The sequence below is a fragment of the Hemiscyllium ocellatum genome, chromosome 13 (assembly GCF_020745735.1).
Source record: "Hemiscyllium ocellatum isolate sHemOce1 chromosome 13, sHemOce1.pat.X.cur, whole genome shotgun sequence".
NCBI lineage: Eukaryota > Metazoa > Chordata > Chondrichthyes > Orectolobiformes > Hemiscylliidae > Hemiscyllium > Hemiscyllium ocellatum.
In genome coordinates, this window is record NC_083413.1 from 85,593,478 (window position 1) to 85,618,630 (window position 25,153).

The 25,153-nt window shown below is 44.3% G+C and overlaps 1 protein-coding gene across 1 annotated transcript in view; it reads right to left on the reverse strand.

The window, feature by feature from the left end:
- Positions 1–3,943: 3,943 nt before the first annotated feature.
- The window catches only part of amotl2a (angiomotin like 2a), a 30,751-nt gene continuing 9,541 nt past the window's right edge, over positions 3,944–25,153 (reverse strand). The window contains exons 4-12 of the mRNA XM_060835029.1: positions 24,519–24,663; positions 23,831–23,923; positions 14,133–14,278; positions 13,884–14,033; positions 12,087–12,277; positions 11,305–11,442; positions 8,844–9,061; positions 7,349–7,558; positions 3,944–6,981 (exon numbers count right to left, since the gene is read on the reverse strand). Coding sequence (XP_060691012.1) covers positions 6,893–6,981; positions 7,349–7,558; positions 8,844–9,061; positions 11,305–11,442; positions 12,087–12,277; positions 13,884–14,033; positions 14,133–14,278; positions 23,831–23,923; positions 24,519–24,663 — 1,380 coding nt within the window. The 3' untranslated portion in view covers positions 3,944–6,892. The remainder of the gene's footprint in view (positions 6,982–7,348; positions 7,559–8,843; positions 9,062–11,304; positions 11,443–12,086; positions 12,278–13,883; positions 14,034–14,132; positions 14,279–23,830; positions 23,924–24,518; positions 24,664–25,153) is intronic.

Genomic DNA, 25,153 nt, shown 5'->3' on the forward strand with positions numbered 1-25,153 from the left:
ATTAGGTGTAACTTAGTGGTTTCAATCAGAAATTGGCTTGCTGAAAGAAGACAGAGGGTGGTGGTTGATGGGAAATGTTAATCCTGGAGTTCAGTTACTAGTGTTGTACACTGTTTTGGGGCTACTGCTTTTTGTTACTTTATATATGATTTGCATGAAGGCGCAGAAGGATGGTTTAGTAAATTTGCGGATGACACTAAGGTCGGTGGAGTTGTGGACAGTGCTGAAGGATGTTGCAGTTTACAAAGGGCATAGATAAGCTACACAGCTGGACTGAGAAGTGGCAAATGGAGTTGAATGTGGAAAGTGTGAGGTGGTTCATTTTGAAAGAAGTAACAGGAATGAGGAGTACCGGACTAATGATAAGATTCTTGGTAGTTTAGATGAGCAGATAAATCTCAGTGTCCATATACATAGATCCCTGAAAGTTGTCACCCAGGTTGATAGGGTTGTTAAGAAGACTTAGGGTGAGTTAGCTTTAATTGATGGAGGGATTGATTTTCGGAGCCACGAGGTCATGTTGCAGCTGTACAAAACTCTGGTGCAGCTGCACTTGGAGTATTGCCTGTCGTTCTGGTCACTGCATTATAGGAAGGATGTGGAAGAGGGTTCAGAGGACATTTACTAGGGTGTTGTCTGGTATACAGGAAAGGTCTTATGAGGAAAGGCTGAGTGATTGAGGCTGTTTTCATTTGAGAGAAGAAGGTTGAGATGTAACTTGCTGGAAAATCTCAGCAGGTCTGGCAGCATCTGTAAAGAGAGAAAAGAGCTGACGTTTCGAGTCTAACTGACCCTTTGTCAAAGCTGGTCAGTTAGACTCAAAATATCAGCTCTTTTCTCTCCTTACAGATGCTGGCAGACCGGCTGAGTTTTTCCAGCATTTTCTCTTTTGGTTTCAGATTCCAGCATCTGCAGTAATTTGCTTTTATTGAGACATCACTTGATTGATAATCAGAGGATTAGATAGGGTGGACAGTGAGAGCCTATTGCCTTGGATGGTGATGGCTAGCACTAGGGAACATAGCTTTAAATTGATAGACATAAGACAGATATTAGAGGTAGTTTCTTTACTTAGAGAGTAGTAGGGGCGTGGAATGCACTGCGCGCAATAACAGTAGACTTGTCAACTGTAAGGGGCATTTAAATGGTCATTGGATAAACATATGGATGAAAATGGAATAATGTAGGATAGATTGGCTCCACAGGTTGGTGCAACATCAAGGGCCAAAGGGCTTGTACTGCTCTGTGATATTCTATGTTCTATGATATCTGATCAGCATGGAAAAGTTGGACTGAAGGGTCTGTTTCTGTGCTGTCCATCTGCATGACTCTATGAACTGAAACACAGTGCACTGGCCACCAATTCCAGAACCCAGCTCTTGGAATGAATGAAAGGAGGAATGATCACGCTTCCACTGCTCTCACAATTTGGGGCACTTTTCTTCCCAATTTCGCATCTGATAGACTCACCAGTGAATCTCTCAAAGAATTGGGGAGAGGATTGGTGGTGATTGGAGGAACAGCTCCTTGCAGAATCCTCCAGCTGTATTCATAGCATGGGGAAGATGGGCAGTGGATTGGATAGACCCCATGGCGGGCCACATTCTGACCTGCCTGCTACACAAGCCTGACATGGACTGTTTTGATGAGTTGAAAAGTGTGGCACTGGAAAAGCACAGCAGGTCAGGCAACACCCGAGGAACAGAAGAATAGTGATGTTCATCAAAATGTCACTTGTCCTGCTCCTCGGATGCTGCCTGACCTGCTGTGCTTTTCCAGCACCACACTCTTGACTCTGATCTCCAGCATCTGCAGTCCTCACTTTCTTCTGTTTTGTTGAGTGTTTGGGGTCTAACTCTGTTTAATCACCCAAGTAAAATTGCTACCATCCATGCAACTTCTTGCAAGGAATCTTGATCTATATGCACCCTCTCTTCACATGAGGCTCTTACTTCCTCCAACTCTCACTGTGCAGTCATGGACTCAGTCATCATCATTAGTGTTATGCATATAAACCATGTTAATACTATTAGTTTACATCCCTATAGCATCAACACCTTGAGATGCAGCAGGCCATTCCCTCAGCTATGTAAGTCAAATTACATATAAAATGACTTTCAGTATTGATGACTTCCTGCACCAGTCAGAATGCACTGAGTAAGTGGGGCAGGCCAGTTTGACTTAGTGCTTTTCTCAGCTGCACGACACAATCAGTTCAATCGCTGTCAAGCACCCATTGTCAGGGATTGTCTGCTTACACAGCCAAGGTAATAATTGGAAATGGAGAAAGTGAGGACTGCAGATGCTGGAGTTCAGAGCTGAAAATGTGTTGCTGGAAAAGCGCAGCAATTCAGGCAGCATCCAAGGAGCAGGAGAATCGATGTTTCGGGCATGAGCCCTTCAGGAATAATTGGAGTTGAGCAGGGCAGCTGCATCATAAAATAGACCTAGTGTTCTTTTTTCATATTTGTTCATGGGGATCTGGGCATCAGGGGCTGGAACAGCATTTATTGCCCATTCCAAATTCGTCCTAAAGATGGTGGTGAGCTGCCTTCTTTTACCACTGCAAGTCTAAGGCAATAGGTATACACTTATTTACTTACTTACAGTGCGGAAACAGGCCCTTTAGCTCAACAAGTCCACACCGACCCTCCGATGAGCAACTCACCCAGACCCATTCCCCTTCACCTAACACTACGGGCAATTTAGCACGGCCAATTCACCTAACCTGCACATATTTGGACTGTGGGAGGAAACCAGAACAACTAGAGGAAACCCACACAGGCACGGGGAGAATGTGCAAACTCCACACAGACAGTTGACTGAGGCGGGAATTGAATGCAGGTCTCTGCTGTTGTGAGGCAACAGTGCTAACCACTGTGCCACCCGATGCAGTTATGGAAGCAGTTCCAGGATTTTGACTCAGTGACACTGAAGGAACAGCAATATATTTCCAAGTCAGGAGAACTTGCAGGTGTTGATGTTCCGACATATCTGCTGCCCTTGTCCTTCCAGTGGGTAGCGATCATGGGCTTGGAAAATTATTCAGGAATGAAATCATGCAGCACCTTAACACATATAAGGTGATGAAAATGGGTAACTCTGCTCCAAACTGCTGTGGAAACATTGACACAATTGGAGCTTTCGGGTCCAAGATTGAGAGATTTTTGTTGGTCTGGATATCAGGTTGGGGGTGAGGAAGGTGTGAATAAGGATCGTGTAAATAACAATGAGATACAGATCAGGCATGCTCAAAATATGCAGTGGAACACAATCTAAAAGCTAAATGGCCTCCTCCTGTTCCAGATCCTGGCGAGTGCAGATTTATCTGTATCATTTGGAGCATATCTGGCAGCGTAAAGAGAAGATTGATTCACACTTACTTCTTAGTTCTCAGGCCTCCCTGTATAATAGTGCAGCTCCTTGGAGGAGGGCCTAGAGATTTACCAGAATGGAGTCAGGGTGATGGGCTTCTGTTAATGTGGAGAGACAGAAGCTGGAGTAGCTGGAATGGAGGAAGTTGCAGATTTGAGAGAATTATTCAAAAAGGTCCAGAGGGGATTTGAAAGTGTAAATACAGAGCATGTTGGTAGAAGGGTTGGTAACCAGGGGAGATGGAATCAAGGCAATTGGCAAAAGTATCAAATGTGACCTGAAGAAACATTATTTGCATGCAATGACGATGGTCTGAAACATGCTGCCTAAACTTTCATAATAGAATTGCAATTTAAATTGACAGAATAACATGGGCACGCTAGGGAACTGGGACAAATTGGATAGTCTGTGAAAGAGCTGGCAAGTGCAGGATGGGTTGAATGGCCTCTTATACTCTTCATTCCCAGGCAGGCAAAAAGATGGTGTGAGAAGCATTTTGTTTCCTTGGTTACAAACTTCAGTTTTCATTGTGTAAAATCAAGAAAGAATCAGATGCAAACAGGAAAAGTCATAGCTAATTTCCGATTTTATTACTGAAATGTATGCTGACATTTCAATACAAAAATCCTCAAGTCTGCAAGTTCACATCAATAATTTCAAACAAATGCACAACCATACAGAATGTGCAACAATCCCAGGATATGGTGCCTTAACACAAATCTTGAGTTTACACTTAAATACTTACATAACTTACTCAATAATAATGCAGCTTGTCATCTTTGGCATGAAGTTCAATGGCACTAAAATATAGCCGGTGTCAGGTACAAATATTCATACAAAATATATTAACATTTTTTTCTTATTTTTGCTTCACAATTTTTTTTGTAAACGGTGTGAATGCTGTCACGAATGAAGTATAGGCAATGGCCAGCAATTGCACATTATTGGAGAAAGGTCTTTATCTAAGTAACTCAGCCATTCCAGCTCCTGAACAAAGTCAATTCTCTCTATTGTCCAGATCCCAGTCACTTCTGATGGTGTCACAGCCCACACAAGCTGAAATATATAGTGAAAATTAATACCCCAAATCTGGTTTCCCATCCACATCCCTTTCTGCATGTTGTGGCTCTTGCTTGGATGAAGATCCGATAACTTGCTTTGGATCCTCACCCACTCAGGTCATAAGCCCAGATGTTTGCCAACTACTTAGGTGTGGCATCACCCGTCCCCTCCTGTCTGATAGCTCCAAACTCAGGCTTCCTGGAATGTGTCAGGGCACAGCCACCAAGAATTGGAATTGTCCCTGGTATTTTCTTGGCCTTAGTCCAGTTTCAGTCAGTGAGAAATGAAACATTAGATAATCAAACCAAGGCTTTTGATCCTGATCCACAATCCAGGCTTCCAAGATTTGTCTAGTTTTGTAAATGAGTGAAAATAATAACTGTGGCAGAAACCAGCTACCACTGAGTTAAACCTCCTGCCTTATAGTAGTGCCCTATATCATCCTGGTGAAGTCTGCTATATCCCCAGGGAAGTGAGACACATTCACAGCAAGTGGCCACAGAGCACAGATACACACGCCAATCCCAATAATAAATGGGACCCATATGGACAGTCAATTACAAGAGTTATACCTTCACTTGCAGGGGAGAGGACCCACTCTGGAAAGGATCTTTCACATTTCCGTTGTGGTTACAATACGAATGAGACCTCCACCTAGAAATTGCAGTTCCCACATCCAGACATCACCCAAGTTGTTCGGAGTGGCAATGTCAGTGGCTGTGACCACAGAAAGATATCTTTTTTATTCATTCACGGAATGAGAGTATCACTGTATGGGCCAAAATTTATTTCCATCTGTAATTGCCCAGAGGGCAGTTGAGAGAACTACATTGCTGTGGGTCTGCAGTCACATCAAGTGCCAGACCAGGTAAGGTCATCAGTTTCCTTCCCTAAACACCATTACAGAACTAGATGTGTTTTTCCAACAATCAACAATGGTTTCGTGGTCATCATTAGACTCCTAATTCCAGATCTTGACTGAATTCGAATTTGACCATTGGCCATGGTGGGATTTGAACTCTGATCAACTCTGGGTGTCTGGATGAACAGTCCAGAATTAATACCACTACACTATTGCCTCCCCTTCTGGAAGCACAAGTTGACAGAGGACCTCACCCCCCCCCCCCCACCGCCCCAAGAGGAGCAGTGTTTTCTTGAATACAATCAATGCGGGCATGCTGGGACCATCATGCTCTCTGGCTCAGAGGCCTGGCTGTCCAAGTCCTAGAATCAGATGCTCATACACACCCATTATGATTTTTAATTAAAAGGAGCACAGGACTATCTGCTGATGGGAGCATGCTCTGCCAGGTACGGTGCACCTACAGAGGGCTTGCCAACCAGGGGTTTGTTCTGTACAAAGACTGGCATCGAACCAACTGGCTCTTACTTGGAGACCCTTGCACATGGCATCAGATGACAGATTCATTCTTTTCTTGTAAAAAAAATGTCTATCTTATTGAGGAAGGTGTGTATTGCAGTGTCACTGCACTGTGAATGAAGACATTTCATTGCATGCACCAGCACAATGGCAGAACACTTGGCCACTACAAAGACTTATAAAAGGATGTTCTATGAAGTGTGATTGTGACTAAGTGTTGAGATTTAGCAGCAGCAACAGTGTGTGCTCTGTCACAAACAGTGTGTAACAAAGGGGGAAGCTGCTTGATTCCTGTCCAGGAAAAAGTGTATGCAAGAATCTCCAAGTCAAGAATGGAAAGTTTGGGAAGTGTTCAGATCTGAGTGGAACTTATGCACTTTAAATGTAACCGTTAAGCAATAGTCCCATGGTATATGGACAAGAGAAGAAAGCATACAGCTGAGCAATGATAATGTTGGAGTGAAAGTATCAGCTGCCAGTAGAGAACTGAAGTTAGCTTTTAAATGATGTTTTAGTAACAGCAGAGAATTGCACAGTGTCTAAAGCTGAAACAAAACAGGTGCTAAACAAATTGGAATTACAGCTTTACATACAGTATATATTCTGTAATAGCACCACTAGTATTGTATATTCATACTTATTTATATATTTATGCTGCTGTGAAGCTTTTTACTTGGCAGTTGTGTGAAAAAATACTGTCACCTCCTACGAGACGTTTGTGTTCATCACAGAATGCAGCTTCACAGCAGGTTGACTCATTTTAAGTTAGTTCGTGAGTGTCACCTGTCACTCAGGGTAGGTACACACTTGGCACAATGGATAGCACAGCTCTTCCCACGTGTACAACAGTCTTCATAGCAGCTTATGCATATGGTTATTGAAGGCTACATCTCCCCAGCCCTGCATTCCACACCACCCCCTCGTCCAACTATAAAGCTCCGTCCCAAAGTGCACAGAACTTTCTTCTTGTTTCCATTGTTTTGACATCTGGGCTGAGGATAAAGAAAGGCTTTCCAAAGAAGGAAATGTTTATGTTTCACCAAAGTCCTCTGTTTCTTGCCATCAGAGTCTTGTTCAGATAAGAATTTCAACCATTTCGCTGTCTGATGATTCCTGGCTTCTACTATTGCTGGAGACCATCTGTGTCACTGGCTGTGAAGTATCTGTGAGTATCAAAAATCAAGTTAAGATTCATCGATTTTCTTCTCTGCAATCTCAGATACCAGAAACTCCTCTTACGACTACAGCCCCCAGAGCTTCAGAATCACCTATATCTGATCCAAATGACATAGCCCGAATTCCTTGAAATTAGACTAGTCTCCCGGTGGGGGGTGGGGTGTCTAATTTTAAGAGGCCAGAGTGGGAATCGACACACTCTCCAAGTTTATAAGTCTATGGGTTGGCTACTGTTCAGTGACATTTGTGTCAGTTTGCCAATCTCCACCCATCTCTATGTTGAAAGACTAATTTACCACCTCCTGTCTCGTCTCCCTCTATCACTTGGTATTATCACTAGCCACAGGCACTCACCTAATGAAATGGCTGGAGGTTTGGTTACTTGCAAGCAGATTCCAGCCTCGCTATCCTCTGGGTTTCCCTGGCCTGAGGCTGTATGTTCAATCTCTACCAATTTCTCAGTCTGTGTGCTACCGTCCCTGCTCCCGTGTTTGGCATGGAATGTCACTGAGTGCACGGCCAAAGTGGCGGCTGGATCCTCCATCGGACCTTTGCTGAAAGTACCTAGGAAAATGTAAAGATTTTAAGCACTGAGCCTTAATTTGATTACACAGTAACAACCCATTATACAAACTTTAGGTAACATCTGTTTTGATGTAGTTTTTTTGCACATGAAACAAGCTCATTAGTAAAGTTCAAACTGATGTACAAAGTTGTGGGTCAACACAATGCTTTCACGAGTCTAACAACTCTCTCTCTATAAAGCTGACTGAAAACATCCCGGATGCTGACTGACTTGGCAGCCTGTGTTTGTTGGCGGCAGCACACAATGAAATTGACAAGTTTACCGTTGTCACAGAACTTTACGCAAGAGCCCACACCACTCAATCTTTCTCACCTAATCTTTTCCTGGAGACTCACAGTGTTTTATAAGAGAAGGAGCTGTTGGTTAGCCAGTTCCCAGTGATGCATAAAAATGGTACAAGACTATGATGAGTTGCCCAGCACCATTTCATCAAGGTGCAAAAAGCTAGGAGAGTTTTTGAAAGAAGTGAGATGCTGTTCCCTGGGCAGAGGAACTGGTTTAACCAATGGGATCTGACTATAAGCAATGGGCAAAAAGTGATAGGCCTGGGAGGATGAGGAGAGTTGTTTTAACACAGAGTTAATATGAGCAGAAAGGAAGGTGGAAACAGATTCAGTAATAATTTTAAAAGAAGAGGATTAGATGTACTTAAAAAAATAAGGAGCTTATTGGGGGTATGGGAACATAGAAAGTGAGTGGAACTAACCAGATAGCTCATTGAAAGAGCCAGCACACGGTATCTTGGGCAGAATGGTTTCCATCTGTGCTATATCATACTGTCACTTATTATTCATGTTAGGAAACAGGACTGAATAAGTCCATAAGGCATCCTTAAACGTGGAATCATGAGGAACAGCAGTAAATTGAGCTTATTCCATTGGATTTTGTAAGAATGAGATTGATCTCATGTCAGATTCTGAGGGTAGGTTTGACAAGGTAGATGCAGAGAGTTTCCACTAGCAGGGAAAATGTCAAACTGAAGCCCAGTTATAAATAATAGAGCTCCCATTTATGGCAGAGGTGAGGACTATCTCTGAGAGTTTGAGATTGGAATTCTCTCTCCCAGAGAGTGCTGGAGGCTCAGCTATTGAATATATCCAAGGTTCAGTTAAACAGATGATAATCCACAAGGGAGTCAAGGGCATTCTTAAAATAGGCTCAATAGGCTGAATAGTCTATTCCTGCTCCGACTTCTGAAGATTGTATGAAATGAGAAAACATTCATGTCATGTTAGAAGAATTACATTTCTAGCATTTCTTTACCTGACATGCCTTTTGTTGTTTTGTCAAGAAATTGTTCATTGTTCAGTTGGTTGACAGAACTGGCGTGGCTCACTCCTGTAGCCAATGTGATGGATGGAACAGAGCGTGCTGGGCGGAGAGCAGGCTGCTCAGCTTTTACCTGTTCCCTTCTTGAGCGCTGCTGGAGCACCTTGATGATGGCATCCTTCTCCAGGATTTGGGCGTGCAAGGCTTTGATCCTGAAGGCAGAGGAAACAGACAGAGTTACTGACTGCCAGTGACTCCTCTAAAACTGCTGCAAATTGCACAGAAAATCTTGCAAACTGTGCAGCCACTTTAAATTATTAACAATTAATTCAATGATGTATCTTCATTTTTTATAAAAACTATTCATTGTCGTGTTCAAGATGCTTAATTCAACACACGCCAACCAGAGGTACACAGTCTTACCAGAGGTACACACTTGACCGAGATTTCGAACTTGCCTCTGGTAACACATCAGCATAATTTTTCCAGAACAAGTTGGAACTGAGGCCTGTGTTCTGGTAGAGCTTTCTGTTCTGGCACATTGAGCAGCCATTGACCTGGCATTGAGATAGCCAGCATGGCATCAAGATGATAATCTCCAGATGGATGTTAGTCCATCCTTCAAGTCTGCCACTCCCACAGGACCAGCTATTGCTGAGTAGAAACCAGGACACAGTGACCAGCTATTGCCCAGTATAACCCAGACAGTGAGCAGCTATCGCCCAGTATAACCCAGACAGTGACCAGCTATCGCACTGTATAACCCAGACAGTGACCAGCTATTGCCCAGTATAACCCAGACAGTGACCAGCTGTCGCACTGTATAACCCAGACAGTGACCAGCTATTGCCCAGTATAACCCAGACAGTGACCAGCTGTCGCACTGTATAACCCAGACAGTGACCAGCTATTGCCCAGTATAACCCAGACAGTGACCAGCTATTGCCCAGTATAACCCAGACAGTGAGCAGCTATCGCACTGTATAACCCAGACAGTGACCAGCTATTGCCCAGTATAACCCAGACAGTGAGCAGCTATCGCACTGTATAACCCAGACAGTGACCAGCTATTGCCCAGTATAACCCAGACAGTGACCAGCTATTGCCCAGTATAACCCAGACAGTGACCAGCTATCGCACTGTATAACCCAGACAGTGACCAGCTATTGCCCAGTATAACCCAGACAGTGACCAGCTATTGCCCAGTATAACCCAGACAGTGACCAGCTATTGCCCAGTATAACCCAGACAGTGAGCAGCTATCGCACTGTATAACCCAGACAGTGACCAGCTATTGCCCAGTATAACCCAGACAGTGACCAGCTATTGCCCAGTATAACCCAGACAGTGAGCAGCTATTGCCCAGTATAACCCAGACAGTGAGCAGCTATTGCCCAGTATAACCCAGACTGTGACCAGCTATTGCCCAGTATAACCCAGACAGTGACCAGCTATTGCCCAGTATAACCCAGACTGTGACCAGCTATTGCCCAGTATAACCCAGACAGTGACCAGCTATTGCCCAGTATAACCCAGACAGTGAGCAGCTATTGCCCAGTATAACCCAGACTGTGACCAGCTATTGCCCAGTATAACCCAGACAGTGAGCAGCTATTGCCCAGTATAACCCAGACAGTGACCAGCTATTGCCCAGTATAACCCAGACAGTGAGCAGCTATTGCCCAGTATAACCCAGACAGTGACCAGCTATTGCCCAGTATAACCCAGACAGTGAGCAGCTATTGCCCAGTATAACCCAGACAGTGAGCAGCTATTGCCCAGTATAACCCAGACAGTGAGCAGCTATTGCCCAGTATAACCCAGACTGTGAGCAGCTATTGCCCAGTATAACCCAGACAGTGAGCAGCTATCGCCCAGTATAACCCAGACAGTGAGCAGCTATCACCCAGTATAACCCAGACAGTGAGCAGCTATCACCCAGTATAACCCAGACAGTGAGCAGCTATTGCCCAGTATAACCCAGACAGTGAGCAGCTATCACCCAGTATAACCCAGACAGTGAGCAGCTATCACCCAGTATAACCCAGACTGTGACCAGCTATTGCCCAGTATAACCCAGACAGTGAGCAGCTATCGCACTGTATAACCCAGACAGTGAGCAGCTATCGCACTGTATAACCCAGACAGTGAGCAGCTATCGCACTGTATAACCCAGATAGTGACCAACTCAGTCACTAGGACCAGCTATCACCCAGTATAACCCAGACAGTAACAAGCTCAGTCACTGGGACCAGCTATCACCCAGTATAACCCAGACAGTAAGCAGTTCAGTCACTGTGACCAAAAATAGAAGTTCCATACATTCCTTTTGTTAGGAAGGAGCTAGTCCAAGGCTTATCTTTACCAATGGAGAAATAAACACTCTGACTGAAGAAATTAATAACTAGGTCACTTAAACACATCCCAAATCAGGCCCCCACATTAATAGCTCTACCTGCTCTCCATCTCTTGATCTCGATGACTGCTCACAATGATCTCTCCCCTCTGGTAGTAAACAGGTTTCTCCAAGGAGCCATCATTGAAGCTGCTGTTTGGCGAGTGTCGAGGGGAATGATTGATAATTGTGGTGTCTCTGTAGGAGAAATGAGAAACCATTCATTTATTGAGGGAAAGCTGAGGGACGACAGGATGGATATGGTCAGAAGTATGTGGACATAGGTGAGATATCAGGATAGGTATCTAAAACCCAAGTGTCAACAAATAATAAAGTCAGTCACAAATCCAACTGGGAATTCTGGAGAAATGTCTTTATCTGTGGTAGAATTTGGCACCACAAAGAGCAGCAGAGGCAAATATTTGGAAGGATAATGAAGGAAAAAGAAAGGGAAGGATACAGTGATAGGGCGAGGTGGAGTTGGGTGAATGTTGGCCATGTGTTGGAGAAACACTGGCACAGATGAGGTGGGCTGAATTGCCTGTTACTGCCCTGGAATCTCAATGTAATTCAATGCTAAAAAATAAAATCCCAGACTTATCATTTGCTTTTGGCATCTTTTTCAAAGAGCGAACAATGGGTTTTGAAAGTTAGGGCAGTGAAAGAACAAAGTGGAACAACTGAAGAGGGGATGTGCTGTTAAAATCATGGGATTTCCAGCTCTCAGCTTGATAACTCTCAATGTGTTTTTGGCAATGATACACTGGGATGGAATGATTTATTTGGCAACTTACTGATGAGGAGTAGTTAAGTGCAAAAAGTTCTGCAAACATGGCATTTACCTCTGGGTAGCTGCAGTGGCTGCAGCATCCATTGCAAACTGCCGCATGGTGCTCTCCTCCAAATACTTCTGTTCCCATTTGGTCATATCAGCTTCCAGGGCCAGGATCCGTTCTTCCTTTTCCCTGAGCAGCTCCATCAGAGCGGGACCACTGTATTCTGTGGTTCCTGAGCTGTGGGTCATTGCCTGACGCTGTTGGGGGCAGAGAGAAGCCACTGTTAATTCTCAGGAGAATGAACTAATGGAGCCATTGCTAATGTATGTGGTACGGTGGCATAGTGGTTAGCACTGCTGCCTCATAACACAAGAACCCAGGTTTGATTCCAGCCTCGGGCGACTGTCTGTGTGGAGTGTGCACATTCTCCCTGTGTCTGCGCAGGTTTCCTTCGGGTGCTCCAGTTTCCTCCCACAATCCAAAGATGTGCAGGTGAGGTGAATTGGCCATGCTAAATTATCCCTGGTGTTAGGTGCATTAGTCAGAGGGAAAATGGGTTTGGGTGGGTTACTCTTCGGAGGGTTGGTGTAGACCTGTTGGGCTGAGGGTCTGCTTACACACTGTAAGGTATCTAAATTGTCAGAATTCCATGTACAGCTTTCAGTCTTGGCTCAGTGTCTCGCACTTTTGTCAGTTTTGGGTTCAAGTCCCACCGCAGGCACATGCTTCAGTGCAATACTGAGAGAATGCTACAATGCCATCCTTCAGATGGGATGTTAAACCAAGGGGAGATTCTTGCTCACTCAGATGGATATAAAATATCACATTTTGAAAATAGGAAGGAGATCAATGCCTGGGATCCCTCAACTAACCACGTTCACGTATAAGGTGATGGCATCGCGATCACAACGCTGCTTGCAGGAATGTGCTATATACAAAATGGCTGCTGCACCTTACAACGGTGGCTGCACATCAAAAGCTCTTCTGCAACCACACTGTTGGCTGCCTTGAGGATGTGAATGATGCTATACAAATACATGAATTATTTTTGGAGCTAGCTGCTACTTTGCAAAACTCAATTTTACTTTGAGGTAATCCCATGATGTGGTGATTAGAACATAGAAAATTACAGTGCAATACAGGCCCTTTGGCCCTCGATGTTGCACCGACCTGTGAAACCAATGTGACGTCCACCTAACCTACACAATTCCATTTTCATCCATATGCCTATCCAATGACCATTTAAATGCTCTTCAAGTTGGCGAGTCTCCCTTACTACTCTCTGAGTAAAGAAACTACTTATGACATCTGTCCCATACCTATCACACCTCAATTTAAAGCCATGTCCCCTCATGCTAGCCATCACCATCTGAGGAAAAAGGCTCTCCCTGTCCACCCTATCTGACCCTCTGATTATCTTACATGTCTCAATTAAGTCACCTCTCAACCTTCTTCTCTCTAACAAAAACAGCTCAAATCCCTCAGCCTTTCATCGTAAGACCTACCAGGCAACATCCGAGTAAATCTCCTATGCATCCTTTCCAAAACTTCCACATCCTTCCTATAATGCTGTGACCAGAACTGTATGCAATACTCCAAGTGTGGCCGCACCAAAGATACGTGATCTGGGAAATTCTAAACAAACTCTTACCTGTTAAACCCAATGCACAAAGCCAAAGACCTGGCAACAAGCTGCAGAAATCAACCCCTTGCTGGCTGGCAACAATCTCATTTTTAACCAGTAAACCCATCTGTTTATACACCGACATCCCCATATGCCACACCGCTGAGGAACTTAAATGTTTAAACATAATCTGAAAGGCAGGATGAACCCCTGTGTTAAAGTTTCGCTCTTTCTTTTACCTGTTGTGTTCGCAGGCTCTTCAATTCCTGCTCCAGTCGGTTCCTCAGTCGCAGTTCGAGCTGTTCCCGTTTCTCACAGGCTGCCTGCAGCTGTGATAGTGCATGCTGGAGCTTTTCCACCTTTTCCACATATGCTTGCTTCTTCCGCAGCTGACAGAGAGTGAGAGATGAGAAACACACCAGGATTTAGTGTCCTACTTCCTCATAATCATGCTTTTAATTCATTTGGATAGAATTTAGGCAAAGTACCTCATCTTCTAACTGAACTACTTTGGACTGGGTGCTGTTGAGTGCCTGGTCAAGGAGCCCCATTCGCTTGTGTTGTTCTTCATTCCTGTTACGGGACAAGCTTAATTCCCTTCGAAGCTGCTCCTTTTCTTGCTGCTGTTCTCGATCTGTTGGTAAATAAAGCAATCATTACCAACACGGCAACACATGACAAAGAGTTACAATATTAACATTCTCTCTCTCTCTCGATAGGGGCTGTCAGATCTGCGAAGTTTTTTCAGCTCTTTCTGTTTTTATTTTGAGTTAGGAGCAGTTCATTCAGCCTCTTGAACCTCTTTTGTGATACAATGAGACGATGGCTGATCTGATAATGGTCTTAACTCCACTTTCCTGACTTACTCTGATACCATCTGATTCCCCGGTTAGTCGAGAATCTCTGTAAATAAGTATTGAAGAGATTTAGTGACCCTGCCTTTGGTATTCTCCAGAAAAAGAAAATTACACCAACTAATGGCCCTCAAAGTTAAAAATCACACAACATCAGGTGATTTTTAACTTTGTACACCCTAGTCCAACACCAGCATCTCCAAATCATAATGGCCCTCAAAAATTGTCTCTGGATCTCCATCTTAGATGGAGAACACCTTATTTTTAAACTGTATCCTGCAGTCTGAGTCTCTCCCGCAAAAGAAATGGTTTTTCAGCATCCACCCTGTCAAGGTCTTTCAGAATCTTATACCTTTCAATAAAACCACTTCGCATTTTTCTAAACCCCAATGGATACAGGATTCATCACTTATGTCCATCAGTACATACACTAGAAATCCAGCATCAACCACAACCTATATTTATGTACGTGTCGGGGAGAAAGGAGGGACATCACTTACATAAAGAACAAAGGAAAGCATTTCTATAGCACTGGTTAATGATTCAGCTATGGCCAACAAAATGCTTTTGAATTACAGGTATTGCTAAATGTGCCAGGTTGTGTGCAGCAAGATCTCAGAGAGATGTTGACCAGATAATTTAGAGCATAGAGCATCAAAACATGCCCACCATGTTTGTGCCAAGCAACAAACACCCATTTGTCTGCACTTGATCCATAGCCTACTGTGTCTTGGCATTTTAAGTGCTCATCGAGACACTTAAGTATTGTAAGAGTACCTGCCTCCACCACCCTCTCGAGCAAAACATTCCATATATCTCATCCTCTGGAGGGAAGTTTTTTTCCTCTCAGATCTCTTCTAAACTATTCACTTCACAACTTAAACATATGCCTGCTGGTCTTAGACATGTCTGCCATGGGGAAGAGATTTGCATGGTACCCTGTCTATGCCTGTCATTATTTTGTACATCTCAATCAGATCCCCCCTCAGCCTCCTCTGCTCCAGGAAAAACAAACGCAACCTATCCAGTCTCTCCTCATAACTTTCCATCTCAGGCAACATCGCGGTGAACCTCCTCTGCACCCTCTCTAGTAAATCATGTCCATCTGATAATGTGGTGACCAGATCGTATGTATTATTCCATCTGTGGCCAACCAATGTTTTATAAAGTTGTAACTTCCCTGCTCCTATATTTACCACTCCAGCAAGTATCTTGTATGCCCTTTTCACCAACCTATCTACATGTGCTGACACTTTCAGGGATCGATGGCCTTGTCTCAAGGTCTGTTGGCTCCTCAATACTCTTTCATTCATTGTGTATTAGGCCATCAAACATGCATCATCTTGCACATATCTGACTTAAATCCCATCTGTCATTGCTTTGCCCAATTTACCAGTTGATCAATATCAGACTCTAGCCTGAGACCATCCTCTTCATGATCAATAACACCAACAATTTTCATGTAATCCACAAACTTACTAATGATACCTTTTATATTCGTATCTAAGTTGTTCATGTGCAGGACAAACAGCAAGGATTCCAGTACTGATCCCTGGGGTACACTGCTAGTCACAGGCTTCCAATTCCAATAACAACCCTCCACCTTCACTCTGTGTCTCCTGCTTGTAAACCAGTTTTGGATCCAGTTTGCCAACTTGTCTTGGAACCCCATGGGTTTTCAGATGAGACTTGCACATGGGAACTTGTCAAAGGCTTACCGAAGTCCATGTAAAACACATCAATCTTTATTTAGTCATTTTTAAAAAAAACTCAATTAAACTGAATGATCTAATTCAAAGTATGTTACTTCCATCAGTGTAGCCAACACTCAGCACTTACCCTCTGACAGTGCAGCACTCCAACAGCACTGTCCCTCTGACAGTGCAGTACACCCTTAGTACTGACCCTGACATGCAATACACTCTCAGTACTGACCCTGACATGCAATACACCCTTACCAACACTCACGTCTACTTGATCGTTACTGAGAGTGGAGACCAACCACTCCTGATTATTAAATCCAGCTTTGGCTGCATAATGCCTTTAGGATGGTTCCCACAGGAGGGTGTTATGAATGGGGTCCTGCCTGAACAGGTCTTCTTCATCAACTGCTCCCTGAACACAATCACAGATAAAAACTGATATCGATGCAGAACTGTGCCTGCCCAAGGTTGAGAAACATAATGAATTCCTGCAATGCAATAAGGAAATAGCAGCCAGCCCAGCAATGCTGACTGCCGCACAGACACAACTGAAAACATGAAATCACTTTCTAGAGAGTGGCTTTATGTTCCAAATCACAGCCCGTCTTCGGCAACTTTGCAAATAATTGTGTGAAAGCATCACAAATCCTGGCATTGTTTTTTGTTTAACTCTTCCGTAAAAGCTCTATGTATTAATATCAACAGAAACCCACATTCCACATTCCTTTCCCCTTTCCACACCCCAAGGGAATGACTGAGAGACCTTGGTAGGCTCCTAACTTCCTGCTATAAAGTTCGAGTATTCAGTAAAGAATGCGCTTGAGGATGGGAGGAGGGGAAGCTCGGCTGTTGATGCAAGTCATGGGACAAATCCCTCCTGACCTACATACTTCACAATCACATACATTCCAACAGCAACATACCTCCCAGAGTAAAGCTGCATTTAACACTTTCCTGACCATGCGAGAGCATGTTTTACACCATCGAAAATAAAACAGTCTAGTAGACAGAGGCCACAAGAAGCTGAGCAACTAAGCAACCCCAGGAGTTTTACTTTTTGAAAAAAGGCTTTTCCCATTCCAAAGCTGGGCAGATCGAAGCAAATGGGGCAGATCTTGGCATGTAACATACCAGCCTTGAATGAACATTTCTGTCGAGTGAGTTGGCAGTAATGGTGCAGTGGTTGATTTACTCTGCAGCCTGGTCTACACCAATCTCACTTTTAATAAGTACTGTAATTTCAACAGGTCCAGTGAGGTAGCTGACTATGTTTACATTTACAGGACTGTTGCAGATATAACCCACCACACTCTGTTCCTATGTCCAAATATTCTTACAACATACCAATCACAGCACTTTTCCCCAGGTTGTGCCTTAGACAGACTGCTGGCATTATTTTTACACACTCAGTCTAGCCAATTCTACTGCCTTACTTCAAAACAACTTCTGCCAGACAGACACATACTCACCCACCTGAACAAGCACACTGATACACACATGTACTCTCTATCTCACACACAGCCACTCTCTCTTTCACATACTGATACACATACACTCTCCCACATACAGAGTCTCTCTCACACTGTGGTCGCATATTGAGTGTCCTCTCACACAAACACACTACAAGGAGAGTGTCACACACACACACACACACACACACACACACACACACACACACACACACACACACACACACACACTCTCGCTCTCACACAGACACACATTCTCTCTTTCACACACACTCACACAGTCTCTCTGTCACACATACACACACACAGAGTCTCTCTCATGCACACACTCACATTCACAGTCTCCCTCTCATGCACATTCAGTCTCTCTCACACAATCTCTCCCTTATACATACACAATCTCTCCCTTACACACAGTCTCTCTCTCTCTCTCTCCTTCACATATTCGCACACACTCTCAGTCTCTTTGTCACGCACACACTCACAAGTCTCTCTGTCACACACTCACACAGTCTCTCTCTCAAACAGTCTCCCTGTCTCTCTCTCTCTCTCACTCACACACACACACACACACACACAGTCTTGCACACAGTCTCTTTCTCTCTCTCTCACACACAGTCTATCTCACAAACACAAACAGTACCTCTCTCTCACAGTCCCACACACACAGTCCCTCTCTCTCTCACACACGTACAAACAGTCTCTCTCTCTCCCTCACACTCACAGTTTCTCTCTCTCACTCACAAACCCACATAGTCTCTGCCTCACACACAGTGTTTCTCTTTCTCTCTCGCACACATAGTCTCTCTCTCGCATGCGCATACACACTCGCACGCTCGCACGCACACAGTCTCTCTTGCGTGCACATACAGTCTCTCTCTCTCACACAGGCACAGACACAGACACACACTCACACAGTCTCTCCTCTCTCTCTAACACACATTCTCTCCCTCTCTCTCTCTCACACACACGCAGTCTCTCTCTTTCTCTCTCACATATACACACACAGACTTTTTCTGTTTCTCACATGCATACACAATCTCTCTCTCTCCCACACACAGTCTCTCATTCTCACACACACACAGTCTCTCTCTTACACACAAACAGTACCACTCGCACGCACAAACATCACCGCTCTCACGCAAACAGTACCTCTCTCTCTCACACACAGTCCCACACACAACATACACACACAGACAGATTCTCTCGCTCGCACACACACACACACTCTCTCTCTGCTGAAAATGTGTTGCTGGAGATCAGAGCTGAAAATGTGTTGCTGGAAAAGTGCAGCAGGTCAGGCAGCATCAAGGAGCAGGAGAGTCAACGTTTCGGGCATGAGCCCTTCTTCAGGAATGGAGGGATGCTTGGATGCTGCCTGACCTGCTGCGCTTTTCCAGCAGCACATTTTCAGCTCTGATCTCCAGCATCTGCAGTCCTCACTTTCTCCATTCCTGAAGAAGGGCTCATGCCCGAAATGTTGACTCTCCTGCTCCTTGGATGCTGCCTGACCTGCTGCACTTTTCCAGCAACACATTTTCAGCTCTGATCTCCAGCATCTGCAGTCCTCACTTTCTCCCTCACACAGTTTCTCTCTCTCACACACAACCACACATAGTCTGTCTCACACACACAGTCAGTCTCTCTCACACACCGACAGTCTTTCTCTCTCATACACATACAGTCTCTCTCTCACACACAAACAGTACCACTCTCACACAAACAGTACCTCTCTCTTTCACACAGTCCCCCACACACACGTAAAGAGTCTCTATCTCTCTCTCTCTCACTCACACACACACACACACACACACACACACACACACACACACACACACACACACACACACACAGTCTCTGTCTCTCTCACACAGGCTCTCGTTCTTACACATACAGTCTCTCTTTCTCCCTCACACACACAGTTTCTCTCTCCCTCTCACAAACAAAGTCTCTCTCACGCACACACAGTCACTTTCTCTCTCTCTCGCTCTCTCTCACACACACACACATTCAGTCTCTCTCTCACACACACACACACACACACAGCCTCTCTCTTTCTCTCCCTCACACACACAGACTCTCTCTCTCACACACACACAAACACAGTCTCTTTCTCTCTTTCTCACACACACGCAGTCTCTCTCACAAACACACATAGTCTCTGCCTCACACAGTCTGTCTCTCTTTTTCTCTCGCACACATAGTCTCTCTCTCGCAGGCGCATACACACTCGCGCGCTCGCACGCACACAGTCTCTCTTGAGTGCACATACAGTCTCTCTCTCTCACACAGACACAGACACACACTCACACAGTCTCTCCTCTCTCTTTAACACACACTCTCCCTCTCTCTCACACACACGCAGTCTCTCTTTCTTTCTCACATATACACACACAGACTTTTTCTGTTTCTTACATGCATACACAATCTCTCTCTCTCCCACACACAGTCTCTCATTCTCACACACACACACACAGTCTCTCTCTTACACACAAACAGTACCACTCTCACACACAAACATCACCGCTCTCACGCAAACAGTACCTCTCTCGCAAACAGTCTCTACCTATCTCTCTCTCTCTCACACACACACACACACAGAGTCTCTGTCTCTCTCACATAGGCTCTTGCTCTCTCACACACACAGTCTCTCTTTCTCCCTCACACACACAGTTTCTCTCTCGCTCTCACAAAGTCTCTCTCACGCGCACACAGTCACTTTCTCGCTCTCTCTCTCACACACACACACACTCTCACACACACATACAGCCTCTCTCTTTCTCTCCCTCACACACAGAGACTCTCTCTCACACACACACACAGTCTCTTTCTCTCACACACAGAGTGTGTGTGTGAGAGAGATAGAGACAGTCTCTTTTTCTCACATATATACAATCTCTCCTTCGCTCTCTCACACATGCACACAGTCTCTCTCTCTCTCCCAGACACACACATACATATACACAGTCTCTCTCTTTCTCTCTCTCTCTCCCCCACACACAGTCTCTCTCTCTCTTTCTCTCTCTCTCTCTCACACACACACACACAGAGTCTTTCTCTCTCACAGAGTCTCTCCCTCGCGCTCTTACATACGTGCATACACACAGTCTCTCTGTCTCTCTCTCTCACACACACACAGTCTCTCTCTTTCTCTCACACATGCAGTCTCTCTCGCATACATAGTCTATCTCTCTTTCTCACACACACACAGTGTTAGTCTCTCTCACACACACGCACATTTTATCACACACACACACACACACGTTATTAGTTATTAGATTAGGCCCTTCGGCCCAACAAGTCCACACCGACCCACCGAAGCGCAACCCACCCATACCCCTACATTTACCCCTTACCTAACACTACGGGCAATTTAGCATGGCCAATTCACCTGACCCGCACATCTTTGGACTGTGGGAGGAAACCGGAGCACCCGGAGGAAACCCACGCAGACACGGGGAGAACGTGCAAACTCCACACAGTCAGTCGCCTGAGTCGGGAATTGAACCCGGGTCTACAGGCGCTGTGAGGCAGCAGTGCTAACCACTGTGCCACCGTGCCGCCCACATCTGGGTCAGTGGTCAGGAGAAAGATGGGTTTTCAGTAATGAAGGAATGCAGTTGGATGAGGGTGAAAGGCAAACAAACCCTCCATGCTGTACTTTGTTCATAGAGCATGATGTTCACTCAACTGTAACTAACAGAATCACAGCCTGCACTCAATACAACAAATGTTGCACGATAGAGTCAGAAACTGAAAAGCCAATCACATTGCTGCAACTCCCCAAATCTGACCTGGTCAGCAGAAACTAAATTGATGTTTCCAGCCAGCTTCCACTAGGGATTCAATGACTTGTCCATGGAGTGTGTCAATGGCGTGAGAAAACCACGGAGGGGATTGTACAGGGTGGATGGTACTCCAACAATTCTCTGATCGAGATGCAGGAACTGCAGCGTCTGTTATACTTAGGTGCAAAAACTATGCCATGGTCTACTTCTTAGGAATGGGTCTATTCAGTTTGAATGCTGAGAAACCGTTGCCACAAGTCTAACCCATCCAACTGCATTGATCAGTTTCCTCTCAAAATGTCAATCAATCCTTAGAAAACCCAGCAGGCTCATTGGGAGTGCACTAGGGTGAATAAAGAGGGACTAATGGAAGAGTAGTGAGTGAAAGAATAATGAATGGAGGAGTAGTAAGTGGAGATATAGTGAGTATTGAGTGAAGGAGCATCGAGTGAAGGAGTATAGAGTGAAGAAGAGTAGTGAGTAGAGGAGTCGTGAGTGGAGGGGTTCATCACAGTGAAGAATGCATCACTGCCAGGCATGAAGAATCCACGACCTGCCCTGGTATGTGCACACATTCCAGCATCAGTGAGTGGATAGTAGTGAGCAACTGGCAGTACAGGTGTGAGCTGTGTCATTTGGAAACGTCAAGGGAAGTCTATATAACACAAACATTGTTGTGTGTATGTGGAAGAGGAGTCCTTCTTGGGAAAATTAAAGTCCTCACCTCCTGTTTGTACCTGGCTCAGTAAAAAAAAAGTCAGACGTCATGCCAACCAAGTTTCCCAAACTAAACTTGCCTGCATTTGGCTCTCATATCCCTCTTAACCTTTCCTTTTCATGTATTAGTCCAAATGTCTGTTCTGAGAGCAATATTTTACGGTCAAAGTGCCACTTATATTTGATAGTTATAACTAATTAGTGACCAATAAGCTACACACTCAGAAATCTTGACTGTGTATTAAATTGAAAATGTCACAGATCCCTAGTCACAGAATCTCAACAGAGCAGATCGGCCCTCTGTTTCAGATCCTGCTTTCAATCTGCCTGGTTGTTTGTTTTGGAAAGTGCAGCAGCCTTCCAGGCTTTAACCCAGCTCCCAGGAGAACCCTGCAACGTTTGAAAGATTCCAATCAGCCAGTGAACACTGCCTGCCTTCTCTCTGACTCTCCCCTGACCTGACTGTAAGGCCACATTACCAAGGGCAAGAGCAAACCTGTTTGCTTGCGATATACTGCATGCAAGTGGCGTGTTAATTATGCTGCACAATACTCTATTAACTCTGCCCGTGTTACTTAAGAGCAAGCGAACTAATCTTTGAGGATTGGAGGAGGGAGGAGTGCAATAGCCAGAATCACCTGAGGTATGCAAAAAATTTAAACTACCTTTATTATCACAAGGCATGATTATTTCAGTGCCAAGAAGAGTTTGTTTAGTGCTCAGGTTTCTCTCTCCTTAGCTTTTCACGGTCGTTTGTAGATTTGAACTAAACCCTGAAGAGTTTGCCCAATTTGAGCACTCTTCCTAAAAGGTGTAGGATGGGGTACATTGGTAGGACATGACAGAAAAAGATGCAGAGAACATTGTTTGATAGCATTACACTTGAAGTTGAGAGTGTGCCTTTAATGGTGATTCTACCTTGCTCATGGGTTGCCAGGGAAACTGCGCAACCTTCCCACAGGCCAGAATTATGCACCCCCCCCCCTCAAGTGACTACTAGCGCCCCTCGGTAAAGTGGTAGTCCACATTCCCCCTGACCAAAAGTAAGGAACCTTCAAAGTACACTCTTTGAACGCGAAGGTCACATATTTCCATTTTGTTACACATGCTGGCACTGGGCAAAATCCACTATCACTATCACCAACCAACAGCCCATCTCTACCAGGGTTAACTTGGGATTGATTGAGCTAGACAAAACCAGAAGGAACTTGGGATTGCTCCAGAGCTGAGTGAATCATTCTGAGCTCTGAGCAGGGGAGAATGTAACCTCAGCCCCGAGAAAGTGCAAAAAAGAACCTGCCAATATTCCCTTTCATGCCAGCTGAAACCTGCCAGAAATATACCATCTGGCCCAGGAAACTTTGCAGGAGTATGGAGGAAGGCTGTCAGCAGTAATGTTCAGGGTTCAAGGAATACCCCTCAGTGAAGGGATTTAGTCCTTCCCTCAAAATAAGGACAAAAGATAAATCCATTCCTTTGGATAAGTTCCACTTGCAATGAATCTAAATCTGCCTGAAAATTCAAAGTTTAAGAAAATCTATTCAATTTCTAGCACCTTTTATGAGCCAAGAGAGCCTAATTCTGTTAACACATGTTATAGTTTAGTGTCCCTGGAATGGGGTTGGTTGTATCATTTTAACAGATAATAAACTTACTTTGGACAATCAGCCTGCTGACAATGCTCTGACCGTCTTCTGAGATCTCACATTCTTTGCTGGTCAACAGTTTATTGGCAGAGTCAAGCTTTTCTGTAAAAGGGAAAAGTACTGTGAATTGAACAATCAATTGAACTGTCAGCCCATAATAGCTAGATGCTCCATAGTATCAGTCAAAAGTCACGAATTCATCTTCAAACCACACTGTGTTAAATACAAAACATCTTAACATCTTCAATCTGATAATATTTAAGTTTAGTTATTATTATGAAGTGCAATTGAAAAAGCAGTCAGAATCCTCCCATACCTCCTACTTTGGCAAAATCTAACATGTTCCCAATGTCAATCTTCTTCCACTGATCCTTTCAATGTGCCTCAGTTTGGTCAACTACAGTTCTTGGAACTGCATATACCAAGATATTGACATGCATAAGTCCAAATTCACAATGCAACAGATGTTTGGAAACATTTTCTTTGGAACCTACAGCAAGTAATATTTAAGTGGAATTAACACCATTAACCCTTTAAATATGCAATTCTCTGACAATTCTAGTTTTGCTTAAATACAAGCAATCCTCATTTTTGCTTGTACTAAATCTCTTGATTGTTCCAATTTGTGACCATCTATATCTTTGCAAATTGGTGAAAATGGAGATTTCCGCCACCACCTTCTGATTTATGAGCTTACCTCGCAGATCACGGTTGAAATCGTGAAGTCTCCTGATCTCACTTTCCATTTTGTTTCTCATCGTCTTTTCCAGGGCTTCCCTTTTGGAAGATGCCTTCATGAGGTTGTCATAGGCTTCAGAAATCCTCTGGATTTCTCTCTCCAACTGCAGGGGCAAACACAGGGGCATGTTGAATAGTGAAGGATAATGAAATGGGATTTAGCAGCATGAGTGACACGAAATTCAATCAGACGACTTGATGCCATATAGGACAACAATATCATGCACACAAGGATGCAATGGTTCACTGATAAGAAATGCTCAGGGTGAAATCAATCCAAACGTGATATGATTGTTCAAATTCTCATAGAAGAAGACCATTCAGTCAATGGTAATTCTGTAGGTTTTCTAAGGGCTGTCAAATTCACCTCTCTCCGGCTTATTTTCTATCTTAATACAGTGGATTTCTTAAAGCAGAAGTTTCGATAATTACTTAAGAATACAATCTGTTTAAACTCCATATTAAATGCTCGATTTGCTTGTATTAATATTGGGAAGGTGGCAACTCTTTCTTTCAATACCAACTGGTTAAAGTTCGGGGAGGTACTGACAAAATTGATCCAAACCAGATCCCAGGCAGTAATTTCACAACCAG